Below are 24,732 nucleotides of genomic sequence, written 5' to 3' on the forward strand. Positions count from 1 at the left end.
GTCATCATTACTGGATAAACGTGTCCCTGCTCAAACCTGAACAGAAGCCACCATCAGTGTTGGCATTTATGTTGTAGGAATGGTTTCTGCATCCACATCCTGTTCTGTGACCACCCTTGCTTCACCATAGCTGAAGTAGAGTCACTTTTGCATAGAACTGGACAGTCTTTTCAGTATTGGTGCTGTTCATACAACTGGGCGTGTGTGTGTGTGTGTGTGTGTGTGTGTGTGTGTGTGTGTGTGCATGCCTGCATGTGCAGGCACCCCCAGAGATGCTCTCATATCTGTGTCCTTCTGAGACAAAACCTGTAGGAGCCATATTCTTACCCACCCCCCACCCCTGGGTCTCTCCTGCACAATAGTGAGAAGGTGTGTGTGATTTGTGTTTGGTGTGTGGTATGAAGCATGGGGAACCAGGGAGGATAGCCTTTCTTATGTGTCACCCCTGCTGCTGAGGAGACTGAGGATTCCTTGAGCTCAGGAGTTCTGAGCTGCAGTAGGGACCATACCTGATTGCTTGTCTGGACTAAGCCTGGCACTGATAATAGAGAGTCCCCAGTAACAGGAGAGACACCAGGCTGCTTAAGAAGGGGTGAACCAGTCTAGGTTGGAAAACGAGCAGGTCAAAACTCTCAAGCTGTGGGATCAGGTAGCTGCTGTACTTCTAGACTTCGAGGGATAAGGAGACTTGATCATTTCCCCCCATCCCCCACCCCACCCCCCAAAAAAAAGGAAAAAAAAGAATTATGAGGAGCTTCAGGTTTTGTCACTAGATAAATTCATGTTCAACATTGGCAGTTTTTGTACTTTTAGTTTTAAAAGAGCAACTACTTCAGGATCTCAGCAATTTTATTTCCATTTTTTCAGCCCAATGAAACAAGGGAGGCTACAGCAATGTAGTTTGAGAAATCCAGAGAGCTCTGAGATAGGTAGTGAATGTTAGCTCCAAGACCTCCGTTGACAATGGGTGTTGGGGATAGGGCACAATGGGGAGGGGAGCAAGGTGTGAAATGAGTGGCATCTGTGAGCCAAAAGAGAAGGTGACTATGTGCACAAAACGCAATGTCAGCAAGCCCTCTGAGCCTGGATTTCCTGTAGGAGCAGAAGTTTGGGGGCCTCAGCATTCCTTTCTGACCCTAGTTGAAGACCAGCATTAGGGAAACAAGCTATTCTGTCATAACTGTTGTTGCCAAGCCTGTGAGTGAAAGAAGCTATCTGTGAATCACAACTTCATAATGTAGCTCACATCAAAGACATCAAATATGAAAAATAGACATACTCATGCCATCTTTCTCCCAAGCCATTCATGAAGTCCAGCAGCCTATTCTGAGAGAAAGAAGGCCCTCACCCATTAACAATAAGGGAATCCGTAACAGGGCTCATTTCATGAGGCTTGGGCCTTGACAACCTGAGAGGTTGTGAATGCTTTTTGTGAAAGGAATACAAAGTTATAAAAGTTCTGAAAGGAGGAATAAGCTGTGTTAATAATGTCTTTGCAGGGTAATACTGTACCTCATGGGAGCAGTGAGTCACAACCTAGAACAGGGATTCTTACCTTGAAGTCTGTGCACTTTTTTTAAAGAAAAATTTTAATATTGTAGTTAAGTATAATTGTCTTCCTTTGTAATTCTTTAAATTTTATTTTATGTGTTTAAAAACATTATTCTGAGTAGGGGTCCATAGATTTCATCTGACTGTCAAAAGGGTCCATGACACACACACACATTCACGCACACACACACACACACACACACACACACACACAGAAACTTTAACACAAAAGATAGCTTTTTGTGGATACAAAGTTTTCCATAGACGTAGTTGTTGATGTCTAGATGTCATGTGCACAATTAATGGCAAAAACAAACTCCATGAGGATAAAAGTGGCTAGTGTGTTCTTTTGCCCTTCATTCCTCCAAACTTCTGATGGTTTCCTTTGTAAAGATGGTCAACGTGGGCAGTACTGATAGGCTGTGGTTGCTTTCTCATATAATTTTTGCGTGAGAGAAGGGCTAGATATGATTCTAAGATCCATCTGGTGACTTGTTGATTATTCCAGCTATTCAGTAACAAGGAATCTTGTCAAGATACTTGGGGGCACTGATGTGATAGAGGGGTACATGAAGTCAAAGGAAAGCCTGTGTTTGATGAAATGCACACTGACCCATTAAGAAGTCAAAATGGTCTGTTAGGAGGCTTCAGAGTGTAATGGAGTCACACATCAAGGAACAAGCCTCCAGTTTGGTCAGTTTATCTGAGAGGGCATTGAAAGGCTATGAATTTGCTGTTGATATGGTTTGTGGAATTCTGAATTGTTTATTTTGTTTTGGTTTTGCTTGCTTAATTTAGTATTTTCTTTCTTTGAAAAATAGTTATTAGATATGTGGCCACCCTGTTGCTTTTTCACTTCTGACAAAATTCTTATTTATTTATTATCAAAAGAGCTGACTTAGACACCAATTTTCACCTGACTTGTTTTTCTCCTTTTCTTTGAAGCCGTGTGATTAAGACTGACATGGAGTTGGAGGTTTTGCGCTATACCAACAAAGTCTCCAGTGAAGCCCATAGGGAGGTAAGGATATTGTTACTTCCTGGAATTGCTTGCCTGGATTCAGAGAATGTGCTGGGCTCTCGTGTTTAATGGTCAGACCTTAGAGGGAACTGGATGCACATAAAGGCCATGTCTGACTCACTCTGGAGCAAAGAACTTGCTGATATGGCATGTGTTATGTCTGAGATATAATGGCGATTTCACCTTTTCAATTGTGCCTTAAATATTATTTCCTTATTGAGAAGTAAGAGTTCTGAAGGCTGAGAGATAAAATAGACCAGCAATTCTCAAGCTTATGGTTTCAGGACTCCTTTTCACTATTAACAATTTTTAAGGACTCCAAAGATCTTTTGTTTATGTGGATTATATCTATCAGTATTTACCATGTTAGAAATTAAAACATATATTTTTAAAATATTTATTAATTCATTTAAAGATAATAAAATTATTGCATGTTAAAATATATAATACATTTTATGAAAAATAACTAAAATAAAAAATTAATAAGAAGAATGGCATTGTTTTACATATTTTTGCAAATCTCTTTAATGTTTGGCTTAACAGAAGATAGCTAGATTTTCATATCTGCTTCTGCATTCTGTCTCATATTATTTTGGTTAAAATACAGTATATGAAGAAAATCTAGCCTCACACAGATATGAAAGTGGTAAACGGAGGATTTTTAAAATAGATAATGACATAGTATTATTATAAAATAGTTTTGATCTAATGGATTCCCTGAAAGAGTCTCAGGGAACCCCAGGTATCTATAGACCCCACTTTGTGCACTGCTGAAATAGACATAAAGAGCCAAGAGGCTTAACACTAGGTTGTGGGTGACATTGGCAGCTTTGTTTACACGTCTAAAAATGAGGAAAACAGAGCTTGTGTGCCCTGTAAGACTGGTAATGCCCTATTACAGAATCATTTGCAAAAAAGAGAAGGGGTTCTCTTTCTTGGCACTCTCTCTTTAATTATTAAAACTCTTTTTTTTCCTCCACAATGATCCCAGAATGTAGCTTTTAATCATTCATTATTATAATTAAATTTTATTTTTGTCAAGATCTGCCATCTCTTCCTTACCTCCCACCACTTCCCTTTGAGAGAATAAGAAAAATAAAACCCTTCTTACAAATATATGTAGTCAAGCAAAACAAATTCCCACATTGGCTGTAAAAAAAAAAAATTGGTCCCAATCTGGACTCTAAGTCCATCAGCTTTCTAGCTGGAAGTGGATAATATGTTTTGTCATGAGTCTTCTGGAATTGTGATTGGACATTGCGTTGATCAGAATTTTTAAGTCTTTCAAAGTGGTTTGTCTTTACAATATTGTTATTGTATAAATTGTTCTGTTCGTTTCACTCTGCATCAATTCATACAAGTCTTTCCAGATATCTATGAAGCCATCCCTTCATTTCTTACTGCACGATAGTATTTCATCTCATTTGTATGCCATAACTTGTTCAGCCATTCCCCAGTTGATGGGTATTCGCTTAGTTTCCCCGTTCTTCGCCATCCCCAAAAAAAGATCTGCTATGAGTATTTACGTATATCTGAATCCTTTTCCTCTTTCTTTGATCTCTTTGGGGTATAGACCTAGTAGTGATGTTGTTTGGTCAGAGTAAGCATGGTATAATAAATAAAATATGCACTATATGTACACATATATTTATATATATACACAGACATATTCATATATACATATATGTGTGTATATATACATATATGTAGAATCATAAATATAACACTTGCAGCATAGTTACAAATTGCTTCCCAGCAAGGCTGGACTACTTTATAGCTCCACCAATATAGCACATCTGTTTTGCCATAGACCCTCCAGCATTTGTCATTTTCCTTTTTTTCTCAGTTTTTAAACTGATGGGTAAGAGATGGAACCCCAAAGTTGTTTTAATATGCATTTTTCTAATTACTAGTATGTAGAGCATTTGGGAGGGAAGGAATTGAGATTGAGTAACTTACCCAGGGTCACACAACTAGTAAATGTCCGAGGCCACATTTGAACTCAGGTCCTCCTAACTACAGGGCCGTTGCTCTATCCACTCTGCTACCTAGCTTCCCCTTTAGAGTATTTTTTGGGGGGGCAGGGCAGTTGGGGTTAAGTGACTTGCCCAAGGTCACACAGCTAGTACATGTGTCAAGTGTCTGAGGCTGGATTTAAACTCAGGTCTTCCTGACTCCAAGGCCATTACTCTACTCACTGCGCCACCTAGCTGCCCCCATAGAGTATTTTTTTTAATGTGGCTATTAATAGCTTAGATTTCTTCCTCTTAAAACTGACTTAAAATTCTTTGAGCATTTATCAATTGAGGAATGGCTTCTATTCTTATAAATTTGAATCAATTCCTTATATATCTCAGAAGTGAGACCTTTATGAGAGAAACTCAATGCAATGATTTTTTTTCCTATTTGACTTCTTTTATTCTGATTTTATCTTCATTGATTTTGTTTGTACAAATGCTTTTTAATTTTATGTAACCAAAATTGTTCATTTTACCTTCTGTGATCCTCTCCGTCTTTTGTTTGGTCACAAACTCTTCCCCAATCCATAGATCTGACAAGTGATTTCCTTTTTGCTCCTCTAATTTGTTTATGATGTTACCCTTTATGTCATGTACCCATTTGGAGTTTATCTTGGAGTATGAAGTGAATTGCTTCTTGACCTTTTGGGTAAGATCAAGTGTGGCGTATGAGGTAAAATTGTTGGTCTAGACCTAGTTTCTGCTATACTGCTTTCTATCTGACCTAGCTGTTTTTTATCAGATAGTGAGTTCTTGACCCAATAGTGGGGATCTTTGGGGTTATTGAACACTAAGCTTCCTCACCTACTCTTTGCTTTTGTTCAGTTTGTGTCTAATCTGTTCCATTGATTAAACTCTCTTTATTTCTTAAATAGCACTGAATCGTTTTGATGATTACAGCTTTGTAATATAGCTTGAGATCTGAAACTTGTAAGCCCCTTTTTTCCCACTTTTTTGTTAATTCCCATGTGATTCTTGACCTTTTGTTCCTCCAAATGAATTTTGTTATTACTTTATCTTACTCTATAAAGTAAACCTTTGGTAAGCAGAGTGGTATGGTACTGCCTGAGTAAACTAATTTTGGTGCTATCATCATTTTTATTATATTGGCTTGGCCTACCCATGTGCAATGAATATCTCTTCAATTATTTATATCTTTATTTGTGTAAGGAGTGTTTTATAATTATGTTCATATAGTTCTTGTGTGTGTTTTGTCAAGTAGACTCCTAAGTAATTTATACTTTCTGTGAGAATTTAAAATGGAATTTTTCTTTCACTTACTGCTAGATTTTGTTGGTAATACACACGGATGCTTATGATTTATATAGGTTTAATCCTTCATTTTCTTAGCAAGCAGCTTTTCAGGATCAGAGATTTAGAGTTGGAAAGGGTACCTCCCCCTCCCCCATATGTGGGAAATAAAAGATAGATTAGGAATTATATTTCTTGAAAGGTTTCAGGAAAAGGAATTCTAGACCTGGCAAGTAGTATAAAACTAAATTCTTCAGTATGAAAAGCAGCTTTGTGTTGGGAAGTAGATGAGGGTTTTTATGTACAGTAATCTCTTATACTGATTAATTTTCTTTGAATTAAACAAAGGGAAACCTTTTAGTGATAGTCATCATAGCCTTCTTAGCATTAAGTATTCACTATCTTGATTAAATTTTTATGTTTGGAATTGTTTTTAGTAAGGTACTTCTTTAGTGTAACCCAATACTTTTATATTTATGGTTTCAGAATAAAAATTCTCCATAACAATTTAGCTAAAGTATATGATTTAGGGAGTATTTTTTAGAGTCCCCATTTACCATGTATCTGTTCTCTATGTACAAGGAATTATTTTCATGAAAGAGGGTCTTCTGAAAATGTTGCACTATAAATACTTTATAGAACAATATTACTTCACATTCTTAATACAAATGTTTTTGGTTAATATCTGTCTTCCAGGTCATGAAGGCAGTAAAAGTAGGAATGAAGGAATATGAGTTGGAAAGGTAAGCCCATCTTGTTTTTCTAAGTAAAGACTGAAATGTAAAAAACTAGTAATTTATGTTCCCAGGAAAAGGGACAGATGAGGCCCAGCATTGACAGCACTGATTGAGTAGGGATCATGAATACCACTTCTAGATGGGGCTGAAAGATTAGTTTTCTTTTTGCTGTAGCCAATTCGTTGGTTCTTGGCAGTGTATTTGATCGTAATAATCTTTGATTACTTTTCAATATGGTTTAGTGCCCCATCATTCTGTACTTGGACTTTCTTTCTGTAATTTACAAGAAACTTTACAAAGTGGCCATTATTGAGGTTTGAAAGACTCTAGGAAAAACAGTTTGCGAATTTTATGTGTAAACATTGCCATCATCTCTGCTGTGCTCAGAGCACTTTATCTCTAAGGGTATAAAAGGCTCATAAAATGTTCTGAAGGGTTCAACTAGACTGCAACTCCAATTAGGTGGTCAAGAAAGGTCAATCTGCAGTCATCAGAGCTGCTGAACTTCAAGTCAGGAAGACCTGGGTTCAGATGTCACCTCGGACACTTCCTTGTTGTGTGATGCTCAATAAGTCACTTAACCTCCCTGTGCCGGTATATCCTCATTGGTAAACTGAAGTAGCTGGATTCTGTGGCCTCTGAGGTCCCTCCCACCACTAAATCTGTGATCCTTTGATCTTACGACCTCTGGTGGGGGCTTTGGTCTTACCACCATAGCCCCTCAGGCCATCATCAGCTTGACTTTATCCAATTCCTGATTCTCTGGCCACATTTGTAGGAAGTGTTGGCCTTCAGCTGAAAAGGTGAATTAAACAAGTGGAACTGACCTGATGTGTGAACTGTGAACTGTGATGTCACATAGACTCTTTCTGACTTGAAGGCCTGCTTGTTTATGGATACTGTACAGCTACAGACTAAGCCTAACCCTACCCCTATCTCTAATCCACCACTGAGTCTTAACCAAGCTGGGGTAGTAGGAAAAAGAGGCAAATCATATTGAATTTCTCATTTTCCTTCATCCCAGTCTGGCTTCTTTTGGACCCTGGGCACATGGATATGTACTCTTGTCCTTTATGATTTTCTCCAATCAGTAATGTAATATGCAAGGGCTTGTTTCTGTATCTGACTCATGTGTAGCTCATGGGGATACCAGGTGAGCAGTGCTTGGGGGTACATTCCTGACACCACTTTTTAAAAAGCAAAAGTGTCTTGGAGACAGTTCATTACACTGTAAGCTTAAAAGAAATTGGCACCTAGGGCTGATTACTGGAAGGAAACCTGGCTTGTGAAGAAAGGCTCAGCTGGATCTGAGTTCCTGTCTCCTTATTTCTTCTGTGCACCAACTCCTTTGGTAGTCATTACATTCCATTGGGGATGAGGAAAGATAAGGGTCTGTGACCTATAGTGTGTTTTATTTAACTCAAGAACAGAGAAGAAAGAATATAGTGGATGAATTGGGGATGAGAATGAAAAGTGAAGGTGAATACGAAAGAAGCAGGCAGAGAAATAAAAAAATCTTTGATAGAAGCAATATAGTTTGAAGAAATGGAGGCAAAATTAAACTTTAAAGCTGTAACTACAGTAGAAACCTTGCAGAGAGAACCAGTGGATTAATTCATAGCATCGTATGCCAATGGACTGTATTGTGAAGAAAGTCTGGCTGGGAAGGAGTTAAAAAGGCCTTGTCAGAATTGGCATGCTTTTGTGGAGCACTAGTAAATGACCACACCATGTTACATCTCATAGATCTTACCTGTTGGAGGGACTGAACTGAGGTAGGCAGTAATAATCAAACCTCTCATAGCATCTGCCATAGCAGTGTGATCTCTGTTGATAGGCAGTGCAATATCCGTAGTCTGATATTCCAATTAATCTCTAAGCTTCCCTAAGCTTTTGTGATGTGAAATATCAAAAATGCATTTTGACAGCAACCTGCTGTTACCAGGCCCTGGTAAGGTGGGAAGGATAAGGAGGAAGGACTGAAGAGGACCATGGAAGAATGTGACTTCTGAATGGAGCCTTTCAAAGCCCTTTCTCAGATAGATCCCAGTTGGCCAGCACCCTTCTTTTGGGAGGCTTTGTTTAAATGGAGTGAGTGGAATTGTTGGTGAACTGGAGGAAGAATCATTGATGTGTCATCTCAGAATTGAGCCTTTCAGATCCCTGTAAGAGATTGTTGGAGAGCCTCCATAGATGAAAAGCACAAAATACAAATGAATTGAAAGCATTTTTAAAAAGTTATATGTCCTACCCTAAAGGAACCTGGCCCAATTAGATTGGTCCAGAGTGATGCCAAAACTGGTTTACAATAAAATATCAAAGGAACTGAAAAATTGGAGCAGGAATAAATTGACAGCCCTGTAGCCACAGATCCCTGGAGTGGCAGTGTGATCTCCAACTGGGCTTGCTTCATGTGGCCTTTCTGGCTGTGAGGGAAGTAAAAGCTCTTAGATCTGAATTCCGAGGAGGGAGCCCCAAGTGCTCCTTCAGAAATGCCTGTGCTTCCTGCCCATGGTGTTTCACAAAACAGCACCCAGAGGCCAATCCCTACAGACCTGGTAATGCATTTCTAGGGCAGGACTTTTGTCTATCTACGAGCCATAGATTTTTGAAGGCTCATCTTCTCCTCACTTCCCAGAAGAGTTGGTGATGTCCAAAAAATACCCTCTGTTGGTCTATGCCTTCCCCCTTTCCAGTGGGGGCATAGAGAAGTTTGGTGGGGTTTTTTTGGGGAGAGGGATAGGGTTGGGGGGAAGCAATCAGGGTTAAGTGACCCAAGGTCACACAACTGTCTGAAGCTGGATTTGAACTCAAATCCTCTTGACTCCAGGGCTGGTGCTTTATCTACTGTGCTACCTAGCTGCCCCACACAGAGAAGTTTTTCTAGAATCTGAGGGAATGTAGTGTAGGAGGTTGATAACTCACATATAGTTCTTTAATGTGATGGTGTACTTTCCCCACAACAACCTGTGGTGCAACTTTCAACTTCATTTTACAGTTGGAGGGATTGAGGCTCAGAAAATTGGAGTAATTTGCTTATAGTTATATGGAGTAATGGAGATTCAGAAAGTTGGAGTAATTTGCCCATAGTGAACTGAGATCACTGCCAGTACATGGATGTCAGCTGATTAATCTTGCACACTGAATAGTGGTAATTATTGGTGCTGAAGCCTGGGAGAACTTAAGCAAGAAGACAGTCCTAGAATACATTTTTTTAAAGGAACAACAAACTTTTAAGCAAGAAACTCATAAAGACTAAGAAATTGTGTGTCTGTAGAGAAAATTGGAAGACCAAACTATGGCTGGTGGCCACGGCCAGATTAGCTGGGTTTAAATTTAAAAAGAAACATCAGAAGGGACAAATAGGAATAACCCCTCAGATATGTATAGGGCTCTGTGCTTTTCAGCATACTTGTAAATTTTTTTCTTATTTCATCTTCACAGCAGCCCTGTGAGGGACAGAGGAAGGAAGGGGGCAGAACGAGAGAAGGGAGGGCAGCCAGCTAGAACAAGTAGACAGGTGAAGAATAGAATGTGGCTTGGACTGTTGTACCAGAAACTAAATGTGGTGGATTCCCAGGAGTTCTGTGGGAGATCTGGGCCTCAGAGCCAAGGCTCTGCCCAGAAGCAGAGAGCCTCACTGCCCTTTTCCTGTTCTCTTAGAGGGGAAGGGCCTCTGGGATTTCCAGTGCTGGTAGAGTTTTCCAGAGATTCACAAATGCACCTGGACCCCTCGACAAGGGTGTTGGGACAGTTAGGTTAGAACAGGAACACACATAACTGGGAGACACTTTTACTCTTTGAGAACTTTTTTTTTATATGGGGGCTTTATGCAGGCCATCTCACAAAGAGGGCTTGGAGAATCTCCTGCACAGGTTTTTGAAGCAGGATGGGTAGAAATCTTCTGGGTGTCCTTGGGATGAGTTTCCTACCAGGAGTCTGGAATAGGTGACTTTATATCCTTTTTTACTGAAGGAAGGTTTGTTTTTTCAGTTTGATGTTAAATTTCTGATAAATTCACATGAGAAAACTCACTGTCCTTTTGTTAGTTCAGTTTATTACATGTGTAACCTTAACTTCCCAGAGCCACAGTTTCATCTGTAAATGAAACAGTTGTACTCTACCATCACCATCATCATTACCATCACGATGATGATAATAATAACTGACATGTACATAGGACTTACTATGTGCCAGGAACTATGCTAAGCCCTTTACAAATTTTATCTCATTTGAGCCTCACAAAAAGCTATTAATTGAAAGGCTGAGGAAACTGAGGCAAACAGAAGTTAAGTGACTTACCCAAGGTCACACAGATTTGAACGTAGTAAGATGAGTCTTCCTGACTCCAGGCCTGGTGCTCTATCCACTGCCCATGACGACATACCTAGCCCTAGCTTTTATAAATCCTGTGATACTGTAGGTGCCATACTGGAGTGATTCCCAGCCCTTTCCGATGTGACGTAGAGAAGGACTCATACTTTGAAAGCATTTAAACCTCTATGTGTGTGACTTCCCCTGCAACTTAGCCTTGTCCTTGAGGTTCTGTCTGGGGTTTTACTTCAGCAATCTAGAACTCTCTCTGGGACAGAAAACTTTTGGGTCAGTTTGCAGGCGTCTCAGCCGTTTTGATTGACATTCCGTTTGTCTGACACTGTCGTAGAAATGCCAAAGGATTCTACCTTCTCTTCCCCACCACCTGCTCTGCTCTGTGTGGCCAGTCTATGTGTTCAGGGAAGGAACTAATTCAGGAAAGTGAAACATGGAGCTGCTGCCAATGAGTCTTAATTCTGCACTCTCAGGAATGTGATGTAGGAGTCATGCTGTGTCCAATCTCTTCCGCTTCCGCTCCTCCAGCTTTGCAGCCATTGGTGGATGAAATAGCTACAAAGAACAGTGAGGCATTCAGCAAGGATGGACTTGTGAGGGAAGTTGAACATTTTTTTAGCTTGGTGCTGCTGGGAGGGATACACTTGGAAATTTCACTTGTGCCATAATGGGGAGTCCCCTGCTAGCTCTCAGAAGGACATTTTGGTGGCAGAATGGGTAGGACACTGGACCTGGAGTCAGGAAGACCTGAGTCTGAATCCTGCTATGTGACTCTGTCACTTACCTTCTCTCGACCTCAGTTTCCTCACACATACAACAGAGACAATAGCACTTACCTGACAAGGATTTTGTGAGGGTCAATTGCTAATATACACAAAATGCTTGGAAAACCTTAAAGCTATTGATATAATAGCTATATATATTAGCTAGAATATTTCACCCTTGACATTGTCTCCAGGACCCCAAATTTGTCATTGCATCTGAAGATTAAAGTCCCACTGGAAATAATAACCTTGAAAAATACCTCCTGTTTTGAGCTTCAAAATGTAAAGCACTAAACATTGCATTGTTTGGAAAATAGGCTCTTATTTTTGGTATTATTTTATCAGGTGAAGACTTTCCACCTTCATGTATAGTTTTGCCCTCTTCAAAATGTGGGCCTTGTTTGAAAAAAGTTAGGTCACAGAGCTGTCACACTGGCATTTTAATCCACCCAAGCAAAGTAGATTGCCACGTGGTTTGTCTGGTTTGCAATCACACAGTTATGAAAATAGACAGAAGTACAAATCCAGTGTGCCACAGTCAATTAGGCAAGCTTCAGGTGAGCGTGACCTGAATTGAAGTGGTGCTTTCTGGCGTCACCAAACTGGGACATTGGGTGCCCGGTAGAGACAGCAGCATTGCTTTGTGGTTTCCCAGGAGTTGGACATTAAGAGGGGATTATTCATGGAGAAACAAAGGATTAGAAAGTGAGCTGCTGCCATTGACAAGCAGGCTTTGGATCAGGCTGAAGGATTTTTATTAATTGGAAATAGGGTCAGTTAACAGTAAATATATTAATGAAGTTTATTTAGAAGCTTCTTTCTCCGTGCCTCTAGAACTGCATGTTCAGTTTCAAAGAAAATGAAAAATCATTTTCTACAATTAAGGTGTAGTGAATTATGTTAAACCAGTAAGACGTTAGTGTTTGGGTAAATCAGAAGATGATAACATTTAACTACAGGTCCAATCAGCTGGTCCATTTTTACTACTTCCTATTATTTAATTTTAATAACTTAACTGGCTTACAGCTGTCTGGCATAAAGCTGACAGCTGAACCAATTACCTGCAAACACTAATTCGAAGCATGCTCAATTGGCCATATAAGCATGTCTCCAGCTCACATTTGCCGCAAGGTTATTAATAACTTAGTGTTTTTTTGATAATCTCATGCTTTAATTGAAATAGCTCTCTCATTCTCACTAAGCCTGTCAGTTTGGGCATTTGCACACTCTTGAAATCATTGTGGCCTGAGGCTGGTGAGTGATCTATGTTTAAAAGGCTGTGGCTGATATGTATAAAATACTCCAGCTCTTGAGTCATTCATAATTCCTGATTGGAGATTGGTTATAGTGCACCTTTGATTTCCTTTTGTGACTGCTCAGGACCTAGACCCTCTGTGTGTCCTTTAAACTGTAGGCAGGAGCAAGCCCCTAGTAATCATTGCCCACTTTCCCTCTTGCCTTTGTTAATAAAGCACTTGCCTAGTTCTGCTTGTCTCTTGCTTTTGCTAATGGTCTCATTGGCTCTCCTTGAATAGTGGCAGAATGTTATTTGAAGGATTAGTGTTGTAGCAGGTGTCTTATACCTAATTTATGCTGTTGCATTCAATTATCATATGAGGTAGAGGTGAGAAGCAATGTTTTCCTACATTGGGGGTGATCTTAATGAAATCACATGGTTCTTACAGATAAGTCATGAGGTATATCCCACAAGGGAGAACAGATTGCAAAGTCCTTCCCTCTCTCAAATGCATTACACATGGCAAAGATGTGTAGGAGACCTTAGAAAGTACAATTCGGATGAATAGAAAGGATAATTAGAAGGAAAGGTAATTTATAGGAAATCCTACAACCCTATTAACTCATGGTAATTAAAGCTGAAAGAATAGTATAGCAAGGTTGCTACCCAGACGTGTTTTTCTGTCCTGACTTCTCCAAGATAACGAAAGGCTTTGACACTCTCTTCTCTTGCTCCCCACCTTTTCAGAGCTTTTGAGAGTTTGATTTTTGACCTCATCTTTTATTCTATGAAATGTTGTCCCCTGGTTCCAGAGGCAGGACTTAAACAATGAAGCAGGAGCTTTTTCATATTTGTCACTGTATAATATAAGTCTTTTTGGAGGTCTCTGATCCCTTGGGGATCAGGACTCTTCTCTTTCCATTTGTCTGTCTCTTTCTCTTGTGTTCCAGTGGGCAAACTGAGAATGCTCCCCCCAATGCCTATGCCTTTAACTTCCTCTCCATTGCAGTGGAGAAATAGTAGTCAATGAATTGGGTATAGGAAAAGTTGTAGCACTTAGAATCACAGGTTTTTAAGGTTCCTGAGAAGGGACTGTAAATATCTTCTCATCTAGATTCTTCATTTTAGAGATGATGAAAATAAGGCCCAGAATAGCAAGTGACTTGCCCCAAGTTTCATATATATATATATAGTAAGCAGCAGAGCCAGAATCAGGTTTTCTGACACCAAATCTAGAGCCATTTTCACCACCCCATGTGCTATTCTCTTTCTCAAATGCTAATCCTCTGAGGTGGGTTGGATTGGGCAGGTAAACATCCACTGCTTGCTCCTGATAGGGCTTAGGCATTGCCAAGAATTATTTAATACCTGAGAGATTCCATTTTCCCAGGCAAAAGGTCGTGGAAACTCTTTGACATCAAATTGTCTTTACTTCAGTTCTGTGGGCACCCTGGGATATGCTTGGCCAGAGGTAAAAGGAAGAGACATGGCCCTTGCCCTGATGATTCTAAAAGATACACAGTATGGGATAAGCTTGAAGATAGAAAAGCAGAGTATTAGTGCAGGCAAGTTATAGATGGGCACCTGTGACTCTGAACACCTTTGGGAGAAAGGGAATGATAACTTTTCCCCTCTTCGTGACACTGTTTATCAACTCAGTTAAAGCTTACCTGTCTGTCTTAAGCAGATACAACCCACTTTCAATTTTTTGCTCTGATGGAGGAAAGACCCATGACATGAATAATCCCAAACTATAGAAAACAACATTCACTTATTTGGAATAGTACCATTTTTTAAAGCAGACTGGTCTTGTCCCCTATTTGTCCTTAGTCAATTTTAGAACTGTTTTGCCATCCTTGAGCAGATACCAGGGTGGGAGGTGACCCAGATGGAGGGGGCAGGGGACAGGGGAGAACAAGCTTGGAGTTTTAAAAACCACTGCTTGGGAATGCAGGTAGTTAGCAGCTGCGATCTCCTTTATTTTTGCATATTTGGCAGTGAGAGGATCTGCCAGACAGAAGGCCATGTTGTCACTACCTTGTTCTTAAAGGCTTTTCTGGGAGTGGCTGGCTCTGATCATGAAGAACTTGTTACTGAATTAGTCCGTGCATCCCTGAGTACCTGCTCCTTCCTTTTATTTTCAGCATGGGCCACAGTAATCACCCCGCCTCCTCCAACCTTGGAGAGGAGCCTTAGACAGACAAGAGCATCATAAAATTAGGTGTAAAAGGTAGAGAGAGATGAAGAAGCCTATCTGCAGTGGAACATACAGGTGAAAGACATGAGTTAAGCATGCAGTTGTGTTGAAGTTGAATGAAGTAGGTACCAACTGGAGCAGTCAGCTGGAAGAAAGCTACAGCTATGAGACTGCTGATTGGCTGAAGAGAGACTGGGAGGGCAGGGGCTCAGTGGACCAGAAAAAAAAGTCATTAGTAGCCATTGCCCTTCATTGCCACCTAGAGATTGAAAGAGGTGAAGCTTCTCAGAAGTGCTTATAATTCTGTGCTGCCCTCTTTGGCTTGAGAGAGAAAAACAGAGGAGACAGTGGTTTTGCAGCTTCTTTGCCTTATCAGAAGAGTTGCTGAGATCTAATTGGATGATAGAGCATCCTGGTGAGTGAATAGTTGGCTGAATTTGTTCATGTTGCCCAGAGAGAGCCAGCCAAATGAATGATGGAGTTTTTAAAAGGAAGGAAATTGATAACTAAATTAGCTTAAAGAGAACTTATAACTAAATTAAGAGATGATACTTTTCAGGACCTTTTCAAGGGTGATTGCAAGTTGAAAGTTGTAGAGTAGAAGAGAAAAGGATTTTCCAAGCTAGGGAACAGTGAGGATTAGATGAGGAGGAGTAGTTAGGAGAAAAGCAGATATTCCTGAATGGGCCAATAACATTAAAGCTTACAATCTAGAGTTGTGAGTTACCCTAAGCTCATGGGGTTTTTTTGTGTTTTTCTCACTCATGTGTTTCTCTGAGAGGTTCATTAATGGGAGAGTGTGACCTGGGTTTATAAGTGGGGCTTCTAATGCATTTCTGCATTTGCTCTAATAAGTGTGTACCTGTGATGTTACTATTTCTTTTGTCTTATTGCTAAATTAATAGCTATATTTCAGTTATAAATATGTGATCATTTTGAGTGGTTGGTTTTTTGTAAATGGAAACATATTGGTAGGGGCTCAAGTGCTAAAGAGGTAACTCCTGTTATCCCTATAGATTGGGTGCTGCCACCACTACATTTCTACATAGGGAGGCTAGGTCTAGGCCTTTCCCTGTGCTGGAATCTCTAGCTTCTGGGTCTGTCTTCTGGTGGCCCATTCAGCCCGTTCCTGTCCTTGCACAGACTCTGCTAGGAATTAATCCTGTCTCCTGGGGGAGCCCTGTTGTTGTACTAGGCTTGTGATTTGTGATGACTCCAATAGAGATGCTGGTTGCAGATCTCCTGTAGGGGAGTTTCCTCATTCTAAAACTTCCCAGGCACCATGCTGGGCCTATCTTCTGCTGTGGCTCTAGCTCAGGTTTCCTGCGTTCCTTGGCTCTAAGATCTAACTTTAGGCCTCTTGATGGGCCCCTAGCACATGAGCTGTCTAAGTGTTGCACTAGGTCTGTTTCTTGCCATATCTTCCCGGTGAACTTCTGGACTACTGGCTTCAGGCCTCTTCTAAGGCCCTAAGGAAGTAAATGTGCTACTGTACATTTCTCCCTGTAAAGCAAACTATGGAAGCTGGCAGAACCCTCCTGTTCAAACTGGCTAAAGCTAAGATCCTACTGGCTTTAGGCCCCAGCTCCAGACCCTGGCTTTCTTATTCCTTGCCTTGTCTCTGCTCAAAATACCCCCCAGGTTTTTGTCAGTCTTATTGTATATTCCTGGACTAGATTTAGGATCTTATTCCAGTTTCTCTTCGGTTTTATTATTCTTCCTTCTGGTGCATTTTTAGAACTTTGCTGAAGTGTTTGTTGGTACACTGGGCTCCTAGGACCTTAACTAGAGATCCTGGTGGTTTTTGTTTTTAACAAATAAAACTCCTGCAGATTAGAGAAAGCTTATCTAATCAGGGAGAGTCAGATAGGTTTATGAAGCTTTTCACCATCTGTTAGCAAGTGTTTATTAAGCACCTACTCTGTGCCAGGCACAGTGCTAAGCACAAGCCTTAAAGGAGTGAGCCTCTTCTTTGATAGCAGGGGCTTCCCCTGCTATATTACTAAGCCTTCCAGACTTATGAAGTCAGATTAGTAGGGAGTGCTGGCCACTTGTGCAGGTTTCATTGGCAACATGATTCTGAAATAGTAGTGATCTGGGACCAGAGGGCAGCTGAAGTTAGCTGTATGTATGAATGAAGCTTATCTTCCATAGAAACTAGAGCTCTTCATTTTACGTGGGCAGAATTAGAATAATAGACAAACCACATGTGACTGTAAAAACAATATTAGCAACAAAATTTAAAAGATATCCAGGAGAAAGAACAAAAGAGGCCATGGAAATAGAACATTTTTTAAAACAGTATTTTTTTCCCCAAAACAGAACGTTGTTGTTAGATTTTTGTTAAAGTTCGTGTACACTTTTAAAGATAAATTTTTGAGTAACTTAGAGTTTGTAGATTAATGTATAGAGAGAGTATAGAGGAGTAGATAGAGGGCTAAGCTTAAAGTCAGAGAAGTCCTGGGTTCATGTTCTACATCTTATACATCGTGACTGTGTGGCCCAGGCAGGTTACTTGACCTCTCTAAGCCTGCAGCAGCTCTCTATGACTGTTATTGGTGGATCAGTTGCCATCTGCTTTAGTAGAAGGATTTCTCTCGGACCTTGAGTTCCTGGAACTAGTTAAATCACAATAGGTCTAGACTTCTCCTCCCTACCCTCCCCCCTTCCAAAAAAAGAAAAGTTTTATGCATGACCATTTAAAACTTACATTTTTTTAATGAGTAATTCATATGTGTGCTCTATGTGGAACAAAAATCTTTTAAATATAATCATTATATTCAAGAAAATGATGTTGCAGTAGCTTGTGAAGGCCGAATGTTTAAGGGATAAGGAGAGACAATGCCCTTTTCTTTTCTGTCCCTATGATCTGAAGTCTGAATTTTATTCACCCCAATCCCCTTTCAGATAAAGACCTTCTTGGACATAAAGGGGCAGATAATGAAGACTCCTCCCAACCCCACCTTGTCCCCCAAGTCTTCCATCAATTCTGGTTCTATAGTAAGACTCAGAATACTCAAATGAATGTAGGAGTTCATTGATTTGAGAATTTCTTCCGGTGACACAGATTGCATCCTATCCATGCCTGCTCACTCTGTGGGGCAATTATCCATGAACTCATAAATTAACCCCACAGGGTCCACTCACAGTATTGAAGTTTTTCCTTGCTTCCTCTTGACATGTTGGGGATACCAGTGGAGTGCTCTGGCTGTTCACCTCTGTCTTCCATTCTTAACATACAATACCTTGCTGACATCTTTTGTTCCTATTCCTTTTTAGGAGCTTCTCTTTGGTTATATGTTGCAACCTGGTCAAAACCACCATGTGCCTCTCTGTTGCACTTTATGAGATACTCACTTTTAATTCTTTGGATACCGTTTTAGTCTGTGTTTTACTTCCATAGCAACACTGGTAGATGTTGATATTTTAAAAATAAGCCTTTGCTTTCATGGGAAGCTTTGGAGTTATTAAAGGAGCTTTGCAATTTTCTGAAGGCCCACTCTCTGCCTCCTGTTCAACTCAGGGCCCAGCTTTTTGTACACATAGTGATATATATCACTTTGTCTGTGTGTATAGGGATATATGTGTTTATCACTATATGTAAAATAGTATGAAGGATAAACTGTCTTTAATGAAAAATTAAATTTCTTGGATGACTTTATCATTGATTTTAGTGTTTTATAAAATCTCTCACCCTTCCTGTCCATCCTTCACACAGATGCCGTAGTGACTTTCCTTAAAGATAGATCCAACCTACTCAGTTAACTCCCTCTGGCCTCTAGGATAAAACATAAACTCCACATTTTGACTTTTAAAGCCCTTCATCATCTCACCCCAACTTGTTTTTCCAGTCTTATTATATATTCTTCTCCCTCCTCAACTTTGTAATCTCTCCAGACAGACCTCTCTGTGCTCACATGTGGCTGTCCATTTCCCTCCCCATGCCACCATTCATGTCCTTCCTCCCTTCTCCTCCCCGTTATAGATGCCTCTCTCCCTTCAGGATTCATCGAGGCACCACTTCTACATGAAGCCTTTCTTGATCCCCAGGTACTAGTGGGTCTTTCCTACCTAGCTACCTTGTGTTCATTTGTATTTATTGTTCATATGATTATACATGCATGTATCACCATAGGGATTGTTTCATTTATTGTCCTTGTATCCTCAGCACCTAGACAGTGCTTCCTGGTGCATAGTAGGTGCTTATACACAGATACTTATTGATTGATTACAAAATCCCACTTATATTGTAATATCTTAATGAAAGTTACCTTCCCCTTATGGGACTCAGGGGCCCTCATGGTTTAAATATTTTTCCTTCATCGCAGCAAAAATATCATCAGGCTTCTCTGTAAAGCCCCATAAAGCAGTAATTCTGACTTTTACTTCTTGAAGCTGCGGTAATTTTGAGGATTCATCCTATTCAATTCAGTGAAGGTTTATTAAGCTTATGTTATGTGCCAGTCACTGTGTCAGGCACCACCAATATAACTTGCTTTGACACAATAGACATTTCCCAATAAATATCCAAAGAAACCACCTTACAAAGTAAATTCCCTAAAAACAATAAGCTAAAACCACCTACTGTTGTGATATTGACTGGTGATACTTGTCACTTTCCATTTTGGAAATTTATCAGTTGTTCCCAGAAAGGAGAAATGTGTCATTTAAGGTTGCTCTTATTGGTTAGTAACATTAAGATTGGATTTGGCTGGAATTTTGTGGCTGCTTTGCCTTTAAAAAGCCCAGATGGACTTGTTTTATCCAACTATAGAGAGGCTATCTGTTTTAATAACAGAACATTATTGGGGGGGAGTGTTGTGAATTAGCCGTCTCCCTCTCGGTGTCCTAATCTACCTCAATACCACGTTAGTTGTGCCACTACTCTGCTGGAAGATCTTCTGTCCCTGCTCCTCCTCTTGCTTATAGGTTAAAGGCCAAATGCTTCTGCTTAATAGTCATGTATTTCTCCTGAAGGAATTCTCAGCTTTAGTAAAAACATCTTATTTACTGACATAAACCCCACTGCATATCCCCACTCCTGTCCTTCCCGTCCTGTGCCCTATCTCTTCCACTCTTCCTCTCCAAAGCCAGGTTATTCTCCAGTGCCCAGGCCAGATCCCATCTCCTCCATGACACTTTTCCTGGCTATTCCAGGCCACAATGATCTCCCTCCTTTGGATACCTCTGCTACTTATTGTCATTACGCCTCCTTTGGTATTTCCACCCTCTGGTCTAACTTGGTTATTTTTCTTTGTGTATGTGCATGTCTTCCCTCCCTACTTCTTGCCGCCAAGAGCTCTCTGAAGGTTCCTCCCACCCCAGTTATCCCCCACAGAGCTTCTTAAGCAGGAGGCATGAATAAATGTTGACTCATTCATTCATTCTTCATTGACTGATAGAGGCTTTAAACAAAATCAAGGAGAACCCCACAGAAACAACTTGCCGTGGTTGCTAGTGATTATATTGTCATTCTCCACAATCGAATTGCATTTGTTTATTCTTTAGACATGTAGGGCTGGTGAGGTTTACTCAGGAGCAGAACTGGAAATGAAAGCTTGTGGTTAATTATTTCTTAGAAGCTAAAATCTTCTTCCTCATGGTTGTAAACAAGGATTAAAAAAAAAAAGAAAATTCAGTTAAAATTCTGGTTTGGGAAATGTTTCTTCTCTTCCTCCTTCCCCTCCCCCTTCCCCCTCCCCCCTCCCGCACACTGATTCTGCCCAGTTTATTTTTGAGAATAATAAAATGTCACTGTGGGTCTGGGGAACATCTGTTGAATAATTAGACTGCAGAAGTGGTCCTTTTCGCTTCTCTCCCAGAACCAGGGCAGACAATTGTGATTATGCTGCAAGCTTTAGTCCAGGTTTATAGAAAAATCTTATTCATGGCCCTGCTTAAGTCCAGTGGAAATAAAAAAAAAAGTGACCCACGGATTGGTCCCTGTGGGAGCAATTATTCTTTGCAGGGAGTGTTTTTCCCCTCCTAACTCTGAATATTATAAATGTCACACTAAAGTTTAACCCCAGGAACTCTGAAAAAATGTTTCTATGCCTGCTAACAGGCATCCACATTCTCTAAGTCAGCAAGTGATTTATAATGCAACCACATAGTGGGGGCTTTTTTCTTAGAGGACTCCAGTTGAAATTGAGCTATGTTGGGGAAAAGTTATCTTTAGGTCCTTCCAAAGTAAGCATTTGGGATCAAATTTCCTTCTCCCTTCCCTGTTCTTTAGGCTGTATGTCTGACTTTCATTTTATCTTGGGAATGGGAAACTAAAGCAGTGAGAATCATTCAGATCTTCCTATTTTCCCAGTGTCAGGCATTAGCACATACCTACTTTCCACCCCCAATACTTTTGAGAAGAGTTGGCCGGGAACTAGGAGAACAGGCTAATTGGGCTTCACCTTTCCCTACTCCTCTGTTTGAGGTCAAGTAGAAAAATGGCTCTGAGACAAGTATCAGGAGAAAGAGGAGGGAAAAGTGTGGCTAGGCAAGCTAATCAATCTCTGTTGATTGAATCCCCTGCAGAAGTCACTGTTCATGTAGGGAGCCTGGGATTGAGGGAAGTGGAGGAACATGGCAGCGTTGCTTCCTTTTTCATAAGGGCCTTCCTTCTTCTGAGGAGGATTTGGACTGAGTGACACTGGTTCTGTGCTCAAAGCCTTGGGCAGAGATATTTCTCTCTCCCATGGGTGGATGTGTTTACTGAGGCACTAAAGCTATTCTTTCATGGCCTTTTTAATCCCAGACTGTTCCCTAAGTGCCTTTTTACCCCATAGCTTACCACACTCCTTCCCCTTGACCAGGGGTGGGGAACCTGCAGCTTCAAGGCCACATGTGGCCCTCTAGGTCCTTAAGTGCTTAGGGATCACAAACGGATTTGTTCTGTGAAGTTTAGGTTCAGTCAAAGAGCTGCACTTGAGGACATAAAGGGCCATATGTGGCCTCGAGGCCACGGGTTCTCCACCTCTGCCCTTGACCCTCTGCCCCTCTCACTTCTGCTCACCCTCTTTCTAAAACCAGTTCATTTCCATCTCCTTCTAGAACAGCACTGGTCCAAATTGTCAAGGGAAACAAAGATGAAGCTAGTCAAGTGTTGGAAGGGCTGCTTAAAGATAAGCAGAGTAATACCCTATTGGGATTATGATTGGACCAACCATTCTGGAAAGCATTTTGGAAGACAATGATGGTTATGTTTATGTTCTTTGTCCAAGTGATCCCACTGCTGGGCGTGTATCTCAGAGAGGTCAGAGACAGAAAGAGAGGTCCCACATACACCAAAATATTCATGGTACCACTTTTTATCGGAGCAAAGAACAGGAAACAAAGTAAGTCCTCATTGATTGGGGAATAGGTAATAAATTTTGTTATGTGAAAGTACTGGAATAACACTGTGCCATAAGAAAGGAAAATAAAGAATTCAAAGAAGGATGTGAAGATTTATATGAACTTAAATGATGCCAAGTGAAGTAAGTATAATCAGGAAAACTGTGTGCACAAAGACTATAGTAACGGAAATGGAAGGATCCGTTAAAACAAAAGAGAGACTGAATAAAAGGTAATCATAACTTAGCTTATCCTCAAGAAAGAGATGGAAAAATTCACCTCGTCCTGTTCTTTGCAAAGGTGTAAGACTTTGGGTATGGAATACTGCATATATACTGTTTGACTAAGTTGATATATTGGTAATTTTGCTGAATTGCTCCCCCCCCCCTTTTTTTAGTCTTTATTATTTATTATTATTTACATAAGGGGTAGCTCACTAGAGAGGGGAGGAAAGAGGGATTTTTTTGGAAATGAAGGTGATGTTAAAATATGTCAATATACATGAAAAAAGTTTAAGGAAAAAAATAGAATAACCCTGCTATCTGTAATTATTCCCCATACCTTTATCTGATTGTGGGTTTGAAGAATGTCCTGAGGGAAGGCAGGCTGCACTTTGTTTGTTGTTCAGTCATTTCATTCATGTCCGACTATTTGTAACCCCATTTGGGGTTTTTTTTGGCAAAGTTACAGGAATGAATGGTTTGTCATTTCTCCAGATCATTTTACAGGTGAGGAAACTGAGGCAAATGGGGATTAGTCACTTGCCCAGGGTCACCCAGCTAGGAAGTATCTGAGGCTACATTTGAACACAGGTCTTTCTAACTCTGGGCCTGGTATTCTATCGACTGTACCATCTAGCTGCCCTCAGTATGCACCTGGAGCCTCTAAATCACAAATTTAGCCTCTTTTAAAAACTCTTCCCAAAATCCCCTTGCACAAAAAGACTATTGCATTTGTGCACATTACATCTGCAGCCTAGCTCATATAAATACAGTGAACCATAGAAAATAATTACTTAGGATAACAAGAGGGGTCAATCCTGATGAAAAATGAGAGGCTTTCTCCCAAAAGATAGGAAAAACAATTGCTTTCTCATTTTGGGGGTGGCATGCTACCTGCGTTTGATCCTTCCCCTCACATCCTGATTGGTTTGTGCTGGAGGAAGCAGAAGGAATTGCTGATGTTTGTGGACATCATCAGCATCATGGCAACATTTATTTAGAGGCTCTTGTAACGTTTGACAGGTTCTTGGAATACAAGCATCACCTTGTTGCAGGATTTGATCAGAGTCACTTACCGTACTAATTATAGTATTGCTGGGTTTAGGGTCAGTGCCTCACTAGGGCCTTAATTTCCGCTACTCATCCAAACAAGAGAGCCGCAGGGTAAACAACCCTTAATGAAGCCAGGCTAATTGCTTTGGTAAAAAAGAGCTTTTTCACTCAGGGCCCTGTCTGTGAGGTGTGTGGTATTCGTCAGGAATTTTGTGATGATGACTAGATGGGAGCTTGACCCAGCTCTGGCTCTGATGGGGGGAGATTACTGGCAGCCCAGTTCTCTCACCTCCCCGGCCAAGAGTGACCATGAGTTGAGCTGATTCTTCTTAGGGGCCAAAACCCTTAGAGTCAGGGGTGGGGAAGAAATAAGCCACTCCTCAATGGCAAGCAAACTGACCCACCCAGAGCATTGGGCCAGACCCATGTCCTGGGCTCCTTTATAGGCAGACTAGGTCGGGGATCAAGCCTGCTGCTTCTGGTGTTGCCTTATTTGCTATGGCCTCAGAGACAATCTCTCAGTTTTAGTCAGTCTCTCTCTCTCTCTCTCTCTCTCTCTCTCTCTCTCTCTCTCATCACCTTCCCTCAGCTTTTCTTGGAGACTGTGTTAGCAATGATATCCCACTTCTTAACAGTTTGAGAGTTTGAGAGGTTTGCACAAAAGAGTCTCACAGTGCAGTAATGGGTAAAGCAGTGGACCTTTATCATGGCACATGAAGGAAGGCCCCAGGCCCAAGATGAAACCCCAAGTGCCATTGGTCTTCAGGCTACAGTTGGAGGGAGAAAGAGGATCATCAGACATCTTGTGGAGAGGCTGCCCCTTGGACTTGGCATGCCTTGTTTTCCTAGCTCTCCAGTATACATTACACTCATCAGTTTTTGGGTCCCCTGGGGCCCCATCTCTTCCATACCAGGGCAGTTTATCAAGGTGAATCCATGGGATTTTCATAGGGTGTGAGGTAGATTCTCACCCAGGTGTGGCTAATTGGTTTCCCATCACACTTGTCAAAGGCAGGGAGATACT

General features: G+C 40.8%; 1 protein-coding gene across 1 annotated transcript in view; it reads left to right on the plus strand.

Moving 5' to 3' along the window:
• The window catches only part of PEPD (peptidase D), a 251,321-nt gene that overhangs the window by 90,284 nt on the left and 136,305 nt on the right, over positions 1–24,732 (plus strand). The window contains exons 8-9 of the mRNA XM_036749271.1: positions 2,497–2,572; positions 6,538–6,584. Coding sequence (XP_036605166.1) covers positions 2,497–2,572; positions 6,538–6,584 — 123 coding nt within the window. The remainder of the gene's footprint in view (positions 1–2,496; positions 2,573–6,537; positions 6,585–24,732) is intronic.

The sequence above is a fragment of the Trichosurus vulpecula genome, chromosome 3 (genome assembly GCF_011100635.1).
Source record: "Trichosurus vulpecula isolate mTriVul1 chromosome 3, mTriVul1.pri, whole genome shotgun sequence".
NCBI lineage: Eukaryota > Metazoa > Chordata > Mammalia > Diprotodontia > Phalangeridae > Trichosurus > Trichosurus vulpecula.